Source organism: Salvia hispanica, chromosome 3 (assembly GCF_029641045.1).
Source record: "Salvia hispanica isolate PSC_SH4W2 chromosome 3, Shi_PSC_v1, whole genome shotgun sequence".
NCBI lineage: Eukaryota > Viridiplantae > Streptophyta > Magnoliopsida > Lamiales > Lamiaceae > Salvia > Salvia hispanica.
This window is the reverse complement of record NC_142694.1, coordinates 57,098,122-57,113,077: the sequence shown is the minus strand read 5'-3', so window position 1 is coordinate 57,113,077 and position 14,956 is coordinate 57,098,122. Positions and strand designations below refer to the sequence as shown.

The 14,956-nt window shown below is 36.5% G+C and overlaps 2 protein-coding genes and 1 non-coding gene across 5 annotated transcripts; 2 read left to right on the top strand and 1 right to left on the bottom strand.

Moving 5' to 3' along the window:
* Positions 1–599: 599 nt before the first annotated feature.
* LOC125215921 (RNA-directed DNA polymerase (reverse transcriptase)) lies at positions 600–4,714 on the top strand. Of its 3 annotated transcripts, none has more exons than XM_048117501.2 (3): positions 600–3,101; positions 3,926–4,020; positions 4,200–4,714. In XM_048117501.2, exon 1 carries the CDS (start codon positions 777–779, stop codon positions 3,027–3,029), a length of 2,253 nt encoding a protein of 750 aa, XP_047973458.2. In that variant the 5' UTR covers positions 600–776; the 3' UTR covers positions 3,030–3,101; positions 3,926–4,020; positions 4,200–4,714. The 3 variants fall into 3 exon arrangements, with proteins under 3 accessions (XP_047973458.2, XP_047973461.2, XP_047973460.2); XM_048117504.2 differs by having other exon boundaries at positions 3,926–4,050; XM_048117503.2 differs by having other exon boundaries at positions 3,926–4,055.
* On the bottom strand, positions 4,373–4,591 carry LOC125217269 (small nucleolar RNA U3). The gene has a single exon (XR_016137459.1). It is a non-coding gene; the product is annotated as a small nucleolar RNA U3 (small nucleolar RNA).
* A 4,854-nt stretch (positions 4,715–9,568) lies between the features above and the next one.
* Positions 9,569–11,078, top strand: LOC125216072 (BTB/POZ domain and ankyrin repeat-containing protein NBCL-like). Its single transcript, XM_048117689.2, has 2 exons — positions 9,569–10,105; positions 10,179–11,078. The coding sequence occupies exons 1-2, from the start codon at positions 9,743–9,745 to the stop codon at positions 10,923–10,925; spliced, it is 1,110 nt and encodes a 369-aa protein (XP_047973646.2). The 5' UTR covers positions 9,569–9,742; the 3' UTR covers positions 10,926–11,078.
* The last annotated feature ends 3,878 nt before the right edge of the window (positions 11,079–14,956 follow it).

The window sequence follows — 14,956 nt, the reverse complement described above, 5'->3', positions numbered from 1 at the left end:
TCTCTCCACTTTAACTATTTAAATATCAATTCCTTAAATCATGTGCCCAAAAGAAGTGAGTCTAATACTCCGGGACGGAGGGAGTACATGTTTTTGAGACAAAGAGAGTAATTAGTAGTACTACAAAGTTGAAAAAAGAAAATAGTAGTGGTAATTTTCTTATAGAAAAAGTAAAATATCATCAATATTAATACTAAAATTATGCTACAGTTTCTCGCTCAATTTCAATTGTTCTAATTTCTAAAGGCTTGATTTAATATTGGAAATATTATTATTAAAAATACTATAAGATGAATGTAAAGTGGGCTTTAAGTTACTCCCTCCGTCCCCCATTAGCAGTAACAGTTTGACCGGACACAAATTTTAAGAAATGTAAAAAAAAATTGGTTGAAAAATTAGTGAAATGTGGGACCCACTTTTTTATATTGGTTTTATAATAAAATGTGAATGAAGTGAGTTAGTGAAATGTGGGACCTACTATCATTTATGGTAAAAACGAAGTGTAACTCTTTTAATCGGGGACAGATCGAAATGGAAAAGTGTGACTTTTAATCGGGAATGGAGGGAGTAATTTGTAAGATATGGAAACCGAAAAGTAAACCCTTCTTTCTTGTCCGCACGCCGCCGAGAGCTTGATATTGAGAATGGGGCAGAAGTGAGGAGACTGTGGGGTCGGCGGCCGATTGAGGGCGTTTTCCGGCGACTCTTTGGGGTCGGTCGACTCCACGCGACACCACCTAGCTCCGCCGCTGACAAACTCTCCTTCCGTCCAACAAATGCTCGCTAAGCTCCTCCGGCAACCCAGAGTCGCCGCCGTCAAGCGTTCCCTCTTCTCCACCCTTCAACTTCCACCACCACCTCTTCAAAACTCCGCCCTCAAATCCCTAGTCCTCTCCCATTATCGCCACGGCAAATTCCACAGCCTCCTCCAAAACGTCGTCGCTTCTCCCTCCCTCCTCCTCACCGCCTGCCACAATCTCCGCAACCACCATGCCTCCGACTCGCCGCTCACTCTCGATTCCCTCTCGACTCACTACTTCTCCCTGCAAGACCTCTCCTCTCAGCTCTCCAACAACTCGCTCGACGTCCAATCGTGCTGCGTTTCCGTCTCCCCCCAATCGCGGAAAGGTGAAGCCCTAATTTTGCCCAATCTAAAGCTCAAAGTTGTACTCGAAGCAATTAGGATTGTACTTGAAGTCATTTACGATGACAGGTTCGTCACATTCTGCTACGGCGGCCGCGCGAATATGGGCCGCCACACCGCAATTAGGTATTTGAAGAGTTCGGTGGAGAATCCTAGCTGGTGGTTTACTGTTAAATTCGATGATCAGTTGTTTCAATCTAGACATGTTGATAACCTGTGCTTGATACTAGGGCAGAAAATTGATGATTGCGATTTGCTTGATTTGATAAGAAGGTTATTCGATTGCAGAGTAGTTTCTGTCAATTTGGGGGGAATATGTTCAGGCAGAGGGCTGCCGCAAGAATGTGCATTGAGTTCGATCTTGATTAATGTCTACCTCAATGGATTTGATAAGGAAATTCAAGAAATACGCCTCAAAACGAATGAGCAGAATCCCAGGTTCAACGAAACCGAGCTTGCTGGCTCTGACTCGATTTTTCATAAGCCGTTGAAGGTTTTTGCTGTCCGGTATTTAGATGAGATATTGATAATAACAAATGGTAGTAAGATGATGACGATGGATTTGAAGAAGAGGGTTGTAAGGTTTCTAGATGAGGAGTTGGATTTGAAGGTGGATAGACAGGTAACCGTTATTCACAGTGCGGTTTCTGAAAAGATTGAGTTCATGGGGATGGAGCTTCAGGCCGTTGCGCCTTCAGTCATCCGACCAAGAAAGTCACAGAAGGCGATTAGGGCGCATAAGAAGCATCTAAGGCAGAAGCAAGTCAGGCTAATGGAGTTGAAAAATGCAAGAGAGAGGACTAGGAAGAAGCTGGGGATGAAGTTATTGAGCCATGTGTTTAAGAAGTTGAAGCAAAGCAATGGATTCAAATTTGATTTCCAGATAGAGGATGAAGTGAGGCAGATTTTCAGCACTTGGGCTGATGAAGTGGTGCAGGAGTATTCAACATCTGTGGATGAGAGATGGGAATGGCATCGGATGCTATCAGCCGGGGACTTCCTCTCCTTGAGGAGGATTAGGGATCAGCTGCCACATGAGCTTGTTGATGCATATGACAACTTCCAACTGCAAGTGGACAAGCATTTGAAGCCGGTGAAAGCCAAGAGGGAATTGGAGGAAGAAGTGAGAAGGCGAGAGGAAGAAGAGGAAGAGAGTTATGCTCGAAGAACAGTTGAGGATTTGACGAGGCGGTGCATCAAAGTTGAGGCACCCATTGAACTTCTAAAGAAGGCAGTCAAGATGGTAGGGTTTACAAACCAAATGGGTCGGCCAAGGCCTCTCAGTTTGCTCACGGTTCTTGAAGATATCGACATTATCAAGTGGTACGCTGGGGTGGGCAGAAGATGGCTGGATTTCTACTGCTGCTGTCACAACTTCAAGAAAGTTAAGATTATCATAAGCTATCATCTTAGATTCTCTTGCATCCTAACTTTAGCAGAGAAGCACGAAGCCACCAAGCGCGCAGCTATGGGCCATTTCACCAAGGATTTGAAGGTATCCTATGCTGATGGAACTGAACAAGTGTACTTTCCTTCAGAAAGGGAGATCATAATGATGGGAGATAGAAATCTCTCCGATCCTAAGCCTGTAGACGGCGCTCTGACAATGGCGTTGATCAGGTTGGCCTCGTATGAGCCTCATCACCGATGCACTGCTCACTTCTGCAGCAGATCAGACACGGCGTTTTACAGGATTCATCTACTGCAGAACCATCTCGATGTGGATCCATTAGATGAGAAATCTTGGGTTCGTGGAATGGGCGCGATCCATGACTGTCTAGAGAGGAAATGTGCTCCTCTGTGTGATCACCACATTAGTGAATTATACATGGGAAGATTGACTCTGCAAGATCTTGATTGCACTGCTTTTGTAGATGTAGACTGATTGTACAGTTCAGACTTAAAACGAGCATTTTGCACTGCCGAGATAATAGCAAAAGGCTGTGGGGTAATTGAGGTATGACTGGATGATCATATTGTAGCTTTGGTTTTCATGATTCTTATCTTCTTGCAGTGAAGTGTTGATGCAAAGTACTTTTCATTAATCTACTTTTATGCAGTTTCACTTATTTGTTGCGGTAATAACTTTGTATTTTATGAGCTGGCTGTTAGTTTTTGCACTACAAGGAAATTTAGAAACTTGCAGCACAACTAGGAGAATGGTTGGTGAAACCAGGATCTGTATTTATTTAGTTAAGAAAAGAAGGGAATCTAGAAAAATAAAATGAGATTCTAGTTATTTTAGTATCTTTCTTGTCCAAGTTCAGTGTCTTCATTCTTTGTTGTTTTGTATGGTTTTGTAGTAGAGTGCTTTCTGGTGTTGAGTATTAGATTAGAGGTAGGAGGTGTGTTTACCATGATAGCAATTTAATTTATTTTCCATAAAAATTAAAGTGAAGGCATGCAACGCTTATATAGTAAAATGGCATACCATTTGGATGATTGACCGATATGCTCTCATGCGCCATACATGTCTAGCCAAATTGTTTCACTGGAATTGGTGATTCCTATATCCTGTATAGTTCATGATGAAACCAATCACCAAAAGTATGCAAAGTGTAGCCCCTTATGTATTGTTCAGTTAACCGTCTGTCTTTTGTTCTGATTGGTTACTGTACAACATGGAATGTGTGACTTTAGAGTTCAATCTGACCCAGATGATACCTTTTTTAATGTTGTAATTAAAGAGTTTCATACCTGTTTTTTTATCAGAGCTTGTTAGCTTTGGGCACCACCTTTCAGTTAACACATATCCTAAATAACGTGTTTTGCTTCCATCAGGTTGCTAAAGAAGCCTCTTTCATGAAGCTCAGAGAGTCAAACCTGAAGCTCATATAGCATTTGTTTCTTCCCATGAAGATCAAGAAATTCCAGAGGTATGAGCCTATAGAACAGATCCTGTTCAAGTAAGGTCTTGACAGCTATTCTCTACTACCTATTTTAAATATATGTGGTTTACTATCTATAAATTCGATGTGGGATAATGAGTTTTTGTGCTAAATTGTTTCACTCTGTCAAATATTGTTGTGATTCTTTTCCTTCTATGGCCTTGTAGTTTATTGTTGTTTCCATATTGTGGGGGCTGAGGAAGAATCCGATGAGGGTGAATACACGAACTGGCACTCGAGTTTCTTTATCCGGTGGTTCTTGAACGCTGCATTCTGCATTCGGAGGCTTCGCAGGATGCTCAGCAAAAATTAAGTAAATAAGATTTAAAAAAAGAAGAGAAGTCTGTCAGACAGCTGACCAGCCATCCCAGATGGAAATGGAGTCCATCCAAGAACGTTCATCTACTGCACAGTGTCCAGAAACTGGACCACCGCGCTGTTAATCACGCTCAGGCTGGGCAGTCATGGCTCATGGTCCAAGCATGGTTTCCTGTCTCCTTAGAAATCAAGGATACAGAAGTACGAGCCTATAGAACAGATCCTGTTCAAGTAAGGTCGTTATAGCTATGCTTTACTACCTCTTTTAAATGTGTGGTCTAGTTTATAAAAATCCAATGTGGGATGAATATTTGTTCTAAATAGTTTCATTGTGTTAAAGATTGTTGTGATTCTTTTCGTTTTATGATCTTTTAGTTTATCGTTGTTTCCATTTTGTGGGGGCTAATGAAGACTCTGATGAGGGCAAACACACAAACTTACATTGTTGTGTTTTAGAACCCTAAAAAGCTTAACCTTGGACTTGCTTGATTTCGATGAAGTTATGTAACTGCTCTGGTTTGTAATGCTTCGTCCCTTGTCTTTGTGTTATGGAATGAAGTAATCTGTGTATGATCTTATACTTGCAGTTGTATTTAGGAATAGAGTTAATCCTACTTATCGAACAACACCATTAAGGATACCAGAGACGGGGATGAATTTATGCCTGTTGAGATATAATGAATACATTCCTTCCATTACTTGACATTTCTTATATCAAGGAGCTGCTTCCCGAGAATTCTATGAGTTTAGCTAGCCATAGACAAATAACTTGAAACAAATGAAGGAAAAGGCATGGTAAAGATAAAACAAAATGGAGAAATTTATCGTCTTCTTCTTCCTTGAATTCTTGATCCTTCTTGCTTGATTTGATTCTCGAACTCTTGTATGAATAGTGGGTGAATTATGTGAGTAGTATAAGCTTATGAAGTGTTTCAAGATTGTCCAAAGATGAGACAAAGGTCCTCAAAATCGAGCTTTAGGTTGAGAAGAGATCGAACTTTAAAATGTAAGATATCAGGTCAAATCTCGCCAACTGCAATATTTCAGCGTGTCACCGTGGATCTTCTGTTCCCTCGGTGCAATCCAACGAGTTGTTGGGTTGGATTCGTGCGAAGTCAGCGGGATCTTCTGGTTCCTCGGTGGCATTCAATCGGGTCATTAGGTTCCCACCCTTTCGAAGTCAGTGATTCACTGGCTTTTCTTGGTTCTTTGTGGGGCTGGCAGGTCGTGCAGATTGAGTCGTTATCGGATCAATCCAATATCGACTCAGCACAATAAGGCTAAACCTAAACTCAACCCAACCCAAACTCAACCCAAAATCTTTAGATTCTTATTGAGTCCACCCAATAAAGAACCAAACCCATTAATTTCGTCGGATTCATATTGGATCAAAAATTGTCAGCCATAGTCCTTTCAACAAGCTTCGAGATGTTTGCTAAGTTGATCTCTTGCGAATTAAGCTTGGCATTGGGTAGCATTCTTTCATCTTTTTAATTTCAAACTTTTGTGCTGGACCTATTTATGTTTTTTATTTCTATAGAATCTCAATGGAATGGTCAAAAGGGAAATGATATGCTACACATTTTATTTGAGTTCATTACGTGAGTATCGCGTTCGTTCATCCCATATTTAGCATTGTTTGTTTCAATTTATATATTTAATTTAATTATAAATTATAAAAAAATGATACTGAAAATTTTAATATAATGTAACATCCGTACGGATCATTTTGTATTTTTTAATATTATTACTTCCTTTGTGTCAGAAATCCAGTTGCCAGTGTTATTTGTCACTGTAATATTTTGAATAGTAGGGGCATTATTTCTTTTTTATTATGATATTGTTTGGTAAAGTAATAAATATATCCTGATCTCCGTAGAGCTAGGTAATAATATCTTATTGTACACGCCAACATATGGCATAATAAGAAAACCACTTTTTATCTGGTCCCAATTTTGGCTGAAAATAATTTGGCCATTCATTTTCCACAGTGGAAGTTAGCAGAGTGGGCCTATGATAAATAATTTATATTTCAAAATTTCCTATACTAGCTAAATATATAGTAACTTATTACACAAACAATCCTACTTAGAACGGAAGGAATACTAAGTGAAAAGTGAAAACTGTTCTATTCCACTTTTTGGGTGCATAAATAAGAAATTTACTTTAGAACGCTTCCTAAAATTAATGGTTCTAGTAACACTTAACATTTTGTGTACGTAAATTGGCCTAGGGAATAGTAATCCTAAATAGGGGTGGGAATATGGATATCGGGTATTGGGTTTACCCGTACCCGACCCGATATCTGCCGGGTATTGGATACCCAATATCCAATTTTATTGGATTGGGTATGGGATTGGGTATTGAAATTTAAGATAAATCGGGTATTGGGTAACCCGAATGGATATTGGATATTACCCGAATATCCAATTTATTATTTAAAGCAATTTTTAAATTATGTTTAGTTATCCAAGCTCTCAAGTTTTACATATTGCATAACTAACTCATGCGGTTTTTATATTTTAGTTAATTATTTTGACTTTTGACTTTTATTATTGGTTGCTTCAACTATTTAATTAAATGCATAACTTTTATTATTTTACTTACAAATTACATAACCAATCCCCATAAATATAATCACATACTTTAAAATAAAAATGACCCATTTTTTTTATAGTTTTATACTACAAAATAAATGCAACTTAAAAATATTAGTCAATTTAAATATTTCTATATTTATATTAATATATAAAATTTAATTTTTTTTATTAGTTAGTGGAGTATTACTTATTAACACATGTAAAAATTCGGGTATTTGGGTATCTGATACATCGAGTATGGATACCCGGGGCGGGTATTGGAGTACCCGAAAATATATTGGGTCGGGTTTTGGATAGACATGTAGATGATTTTCAGGTTTGAGTATCCGATTTTTTCGGGTCGGGTATCCACGAATACCCGTATTCCCAACCCTAATCCTAAAGCCAAAAGATCTCGATTTTAAGTCCATCATTACCCAATCTTTAAATTTTTGTTCACTTGTTTACCAAAAATAATATGCACAAATCATATATGCATGGACTCCAATATTAATTAATTTATGTTGACAAAGTTATTTATTTTAAGGTGCATTTCTATCATCATCACGTAAATAAACAATATTTATTTTCAGGGGAATTGATACGGAGTACTCCCTCTGTCCCAAGGAAGATGACCCCTTTCTTGGGCGGTACGAGATTTTATGCAACTTTATTTTGTGTATTAAGTGGAGAGAGTAAAGTAAGAGGGAGGGAATAAAGTAGAGATAAATGGATTTCCATTTTGAATAATGGGTCATCTTGATTGGGACAAACTAAAAAGGAAAGTGAGTCATTTTTAATGGGACGAAGGGAGTACTAAATTACTAATAGAATATGAATTAAAAAGAATTAATTGACTAATGGGGACATCAATTCTACCTATACATATCATTTTCAGAATGTTTCCGGTGACCAGCTTAAAAAAAATACTCCATTCACCATTAGGAGTTGCATTCCTTGACAACATGAGTTTTAAGAAATGTTTAAAAAGTGAGTGGAAAAAAGTTAGTGAAATAGAGGTCTTACTTATTAGTTTTAAATAAATGTGAATGGAATGAGTCAGTGGAAGTTGAGATCCTATTACCATTTATTTATGGTGAAAAATGGAACTTCTATTAATTTTAAATGAAACGTGAATAGAATGGGTACTCCATATCATGTACTCTATTAAAATTGAGAGCCATCAGCCATGTATATTGCATTAGTGCATTATGATGGTTGTTATAAATCGTTAATTTCTCCAATTTTCTGGTATGAATTTAATAGGAAGTAAACATTATAACTGAATACACAGTAATTATATGTGTACCTTAATGTACAACTTGAATTTTGGATTATATTTATTGAACGACAATCTCATTTAGAAGTTAGAGATGCATGTAATTTCGTATGTAACACAAAAATTAACTATCCCTACATAACTACGTACATTGGATAGGAATGAGAAGCCTCAAAATGTTTAGTTTCTCCCCATACTATTTCTTCTTTATTTTGTAGAAATTAATTGGTCAAGCCCTTCAATCCTTTTTTTTGCAAAGTTTTTAGAAAATATATAAAATAACAATAAAAATGCTACAGTGATTCTCACCATTTCTACCCTGGAGTACTTCATTAATTAAAGTTTGTCCTTGACCATTGACCTAAATTATCGCTAAATCATACTCCTACATGTGACCTAATTAAACCCAAAAAAGAAAAAAACAGAAAAAAATAGCAACTTCATTCATATACATGTACTCACATTGCAAAGCAATTAGGTATTAGACCAAGGACTAACCTCAGAATTATTTTCCCCATTTTCATCTCACTCTTTTAATACTACTCATTTGTTTCACAATTCCGGAATTCCCGTACTACACTGTCCATAAACACATGAATTTTATTGCATAATTGGTAAATTAATAGAGAGATAACAAAAATATGGTGAAAATAATGGTACTATTTATAAATGGTGAGATCTACATTTAAAATGATATATATGGTTAATATTTGTTTAAAATTTTCCATATTTAGAATTCATATAATTTTGATAGACACAAACATAGTAAAATTAGTCTATTTTGTTTTGTGGACGAAGGTAATAATATTACTACCTTCGTCCCATAAATATTGTCGATCCGGCACGAGTTTTATGAAATGTAATGAAAAGTGAGTTGAAAAAGATAGTGGCTTGTGTGTCTTACTATTATATACTCCCTCCGTTCCTTCATAGTTGAGGCGGAACTTTTCGGCACAGAGTTTAAGAAATGAATGTTGAGTGTGTTAAATAAATAGATAAAAAAGTAAGAAAGAGAAAAAGGTAGAGAGAATAAAGTAAAAAGTGAATAAAGTAGAGAGAATAAAGTAAGAGAGAGTAAAGTAAGAAAGAGGAAAAAGTTACTATATATGGAAATGACTCAACTATGAGGGAACTTCCCGAAATGGAAAAATAACTCAATTATGAAGGAACGGAGAGAGTATTAGTTTTATAATAAAATGTGAGTACGAATGAGTCAGTGGAATATGAGATCCACTTCTAAAAATATTAAAAAGTAAAATGTGACAAACTTTGAGAAACAGACAAAAATTAAAAAATGAGACAAACTTTAGAGACTAGTAAAATCATTTCTCTCTACTTGTGTGTTGAAATATCTTGTCACACAGCAGCACCCTTGACATAATTCCTTACTAGAAATAGCAACAGTAGAATCATCATTCAGAAACTTGCATGATCTGATGAGAATGAATAATAGCATGATCTGAAACCAGTCAAATCTCTCCTATTCAACAAATTTCCCCATCTGGCATCTACAGCAAAAAAACAGTAACCAAACATGAACCCTCACGAATCCACAACATCTCTCTCTCTAGACTACCTCAACCTCCTCCTCAACGGCCAACCCTTCAGCGACGTCACCTTCTGCGTCGACGGCCGCCTCTTCCACGCTCACCGCTGCATTTTAGCCGCCCGCAGCCCCTTCTTCCGCAAATTCTTCTGCGGCCCGGACTCGGCCCGCCAGCTCATACCCGTCAACTCTGTCGGCCACGAGGTTTTCCTTCTCCTGCTTCAGTACTTGTACACTGGGCAACTCTCGGTTGTACCTCCCAAACACTGCTCCTCCGCCCTCGATCTCGCCCTCGACACCCTCGCCGCCGCCCGATCCTTCGGCGTCGATCAGCTCGCTTTCCTCACTCAGGTTGATTCCAATCATTCAAATTCGATTTTCCCCCAAAATTGGAAAAACACAAAACCTAATTTCAATTTTGCAGAAGCAATTAGCGAGCATGGTGGAGAAAGCTTCAATCGAAGATGTGATGAAAGTCCTAATCGCTTCCAGAAATCACGACATGCAGCAACTCTGGAGCACCTGCTCTCGCCTCGTCGCGAGATCGGGGCTGCCGCCGGAGATCCTGGCCAAGCACCTCCCGATCGACGCCGTCGCCGAGATCGAAGACCTCCGCCTCAGATCCTCCTTCTCCCGCCGCCCTATTCTCCTCCTCGAGGAGGAGAAGATCCGGCGGATGCGCCGCGCGCTAGATGCCTCCGACGTGGATCTCGTGAAGCTGATGGTGATGGGAGAAGGCCTCAATCTCGACGAGGCTCTCGCGCTACACTACGCGGTGGAGAATTGCAGCCGAGAAGTGGTGAAAGCGCTGCTCGAGCTCGGCGCCGCCGATGTGGATCTGCGCGCAGGGCCCGCGGGGAAGACGCCGCTCCAAATCGCGGCCGAGATGGTGTCGCCGGACATGGTGGCGGTGCTGCTCGACCACCACGCAGATCCGACGTGCCGCACCGCCGACGGCGTGACGCCGCTGGATGTGCTCCGAACCCTAACTTCTGATTTCCTGTTCAAAGGCGCGGCCCCTGGATCGAATCACGTCGAGCCGAATAAATTGAGGCTTTGCCTCGAGCTCGTGCAGTCGGCGGTTATGGTGGTTGCTAGAGAGGACGGGAGCGCGGCGGAGGCGCCGTGCTCCGCCGCGATTTTCCCCCAAATTAGTTATCATCACTATTGACTATTGACGCTCCCTATCTGTGATAGAATATGGTGATGAACAAAAACCATGCATGGAGGAAAATTAATTGATTAACTTTAGTTTAATTTTAGTGTTTTAAGAAATATAATGGAAAATAAGTTGAAAAAGTTAAGTGGATTGTGGGTTCTTTTATATATTAATTTTATAATAAAGTATAAATAAAAATGAATTAGTGGAATATGAGATCCACCACAAAAAATGACAAAAGTGAAATGAGATAAATTTTGGGGGACACAAAAATGGAAAATGAGATAATTTTCTGGGACGGAGGTAGTATATAGGAGTATCACTGCATTTCCCTTTTTGACTTTTTTAATTATATTATTACTGTGCTTTGGGTTCACTAAAAAACATAATACTTTTTCTTGAGAATTGAGATACTTCTTTTTGACACATAGTTTAAAAGTAACGTGTTAAGTGGATGATATATAAAGTAAAAGAGACAAAGAGAGAATAAAGTAGGAGTGATGATTAATTTTTGCCAAAAACAGAAATGACTCAATTATGCTGGAACTTCCAAAAATAGAAAAAATACTCTATTAACATAGAATGAAGGGAGTATTTTTAGGGACACAAAAATTGAGATGCCAATTACTGACGTATGAATTTTTTTAAAAATAACCATAATTTAGGATGCTAAAGAAAACGTTCTTAAGTTGTCAGCAAATTATCTTAATCTTTTGCATTTTTTTAGAACGTTTCTATTTGTGTCTCCTAATATTAGTTTGAACAATAACAATAAGGATATTTTATAAAACATCATTCATATAATTAGACACACAAATTAACTTCTTTAATAGCATAAAAAGTGTGGATTAAAAAGTGTGGTAACATTTTTTTTTTAAAAATAGTGCTGCATGAATTTAAAATGGTCAATTTTATTTCAACGTCAAAGTGATTAGTATTCTCTATAATTAAAAAGGCTAACTCTGGATTGATGAAACAATACGTAATGATGGACTGAACATTCTTGATTTGAGATTTCTATGTAAGTATTGTCACTTTTGGATAAGAGTTCCAGAAATCGAAATTTGAGATGTCGCAAACACTTGAGCCTTGTCAATTCATTCTCTTTTTCTTGGTAGATAAAAATATAATTACTCAAAGAGTACATTCAATAATTTTTTATCCATGTATTTATGAAAAAGTACTTTACTTATCTATACATATTTATTTCAATTCAGTCATTGCACCTATATTAATTTATATTAGCAGAAATAATTGTGTAGAACAATTAGTTTTTGTTTCTCTCTCATATTTATGTGAAAATATATGGTAATTAATTGTTTCATGGTCTCGTAGTTATCCTAAACATTTTATAATGGCACATTAATATGGTATATCTGATAAACTATTTCGTTTTTTTTCCATTTATCTGACTTTGTATATGACATGTTAATATTTGATAAACGATAGTTTGGGTTGATTCATTTTATATCTTCCACGAGTGCAGGAATAATAATAACTTGGGTGAATTTGTTCACTTCGAAAGCATTATTTTGTTGCATGAATTAATAATAATGCAGGCAGCACTCATATGGAGTAGTATTTTATTATGTCAGCATATTTAATTATCTTTCTATCCCTGTCAGTTCGGATTTATAACATCAATATGTTTATCTATTTTTTATATACATATTATTAGTTCTCATTCAGAATGAAACCATAGAATTCTGTGCAAACTATTACATTTGGGCAAAATCACTCACTTCAACAGTTTACAAATTATAGTGTAAGAATAAAGAAAGAAATGAGTGGCTACAAAATGAAACGACCATGTTACACTCGAGCTGGCAAAAATTATATACGTAAAAGTTAGATTTTCTAAATTTTGTTGAGGTAGTTTGGTAATGAAAGTTTTGCACAACAATTTGCATCACCTCTACCAATATACTTTTAACAATTTTAGACACATAAATAATGGACATTTAACACACTTATATAGTTATATTTGGAGTGGAAACATAAAATATTACTCAATGAAATATAATGAGAAACCATGGAAGTTTTGACAGATGGAGTTCTAATTTTAATGTCACTTTCCCTACACAATTCAATTGTAATTGTAATCCAAAAGGAAAAAAAAGAAGGAATGACAAGATTAGGTATAAATGATTTTGGCCTAATTTGTTGTCAGCCAAATATAAAATGGTTATGACAACTAGCTAGGTTTATAACCCTATATATGTAGGAAATTGATTGGAGTAAATCGAAGATCAAGACTTTGAGAACTCTATATATGTAGGAAATTGATTGGAGTAAATAATGTACCGTCCCTTTCAAACTTATAGTGTTCTCTTTTAATTTGTAGATTGATTTATCATTAAATTATGTTTTAATAAGCCACTAGTACTTAGTGATCTTGGAAATTAATGATTATTTCAATCTAGGGAAGTTAATGATACTATACTAGGTCGTCCTTGTGCACATTTAATTCACTTTTCTAAATTAATTAAGCAACTTTATAGTTTAGGTTGGATCTATTATAGTTTTTTTCATGAAAATAAATTTAAAGGTCATATTACGGTGGATTCTTGGACTCTGAATCCTCAAACCGGGACCTTGCATTATTTCTCCGGCATGTGTATCTATGTTGATTTTGTCATTTGAACAAAACACGTGTAGAACTTCAACAGATTAAAACTTGAAATGAATGAATAACAGATTCGTTGTTTGGCTAGCTATAATTACTATTACATATATATATATATATATATATATATATATATATATATATATATATATATATATATATTCCTTCCGTCCCATTAAATATGCAACATTTGTTTTTCGGCACAAGATTTTAGATAGTGTTGTTTTGTGAGTTAATGAAGAGAGAGTAAAGTAAGAGAGAAGAAAAAGTAGAGAGAGTATTAATGTTTTCATTTTTAGAAATGTTTCATTTTTAATGGGACAAACTAAAAAGGAAAACGTTTCATTTTTAATGGGACAAGGTAGTAGTTGTTAGGCAGAAATCTTTTACAGTTGTTTCCAGACAAAATCCAAGAAACACTGTGACCAGTATTCTTTTAATTAAAGGCTACCTAAAACACAACAAAAAATTTCTGTTTGTTTAATTATTTTGTCTGCTTAATGGGATATCTTTATTCTTTCTCTTCACATTCCTTTTTATATTCTTACCCATTTCCATGTTTTAAAGGTTCCTCTTCTTGTAAAAAATCATTATATGGTTTCATTCAACTATTGTGGTTAAGTAAAAAATACTACTACAATTAAACAGTTGGGCCTTGAAAAAGAATGACGCAATATTTCTTATATATGGTCGGAAATTTTAGGTTATATAGTACGTACCGTGTCTACCATACTTTAAAATCATAATATTAAATCATTTTTGCAACATTTACATAATTGTGTGACTAATTAGAATTAGATGAGGCTGGTGAATTCTAGGCTAATTCTTTTTTACAACCAACCCATTTATAAGGTGTAAAGCCCATAGACTAGTCCATTCCAACCTAAATAAAATCAAGAAAAAATTATGCGATGAGTTTGCATATATAGGAGTATATTATACTACCTCCGTCCCTGAAAATTTATCTCATTTTTCCATTTCCGTTCGTCCGCCAAAATTTGTCCCATTTCACTTTTATCATTTTTAGTAGTAGACCTCATATTCCACTAACTCATTCCTATTCACATTTTATTATAAAACTAATATATAAAAGTAGGACTCACAATCCACTAACTTTTTCAACTCAATTTCCATTACATTTCTTAAAATCCGTGTCGGGTCAAAGTGGGACAAATTTTGGGGGACGGAGACAGTATTTGAACAAGAATAATAATTTTATGATATACGCATATTTGTGAGCTCATACGGTTTTTAATAGGCCTACTTATTCGGCTGGTTCCGGTTCTAACCGGACCGGTTGACCGATTTTAAATTTTCATAAATTCTAGAACCAGAACTAGAACCGTCCGGTTAAGAACCGATCGATTCTAGTTCCGAACCGGAACCGATGAGTAAATTTAATCCGAATTTATATATA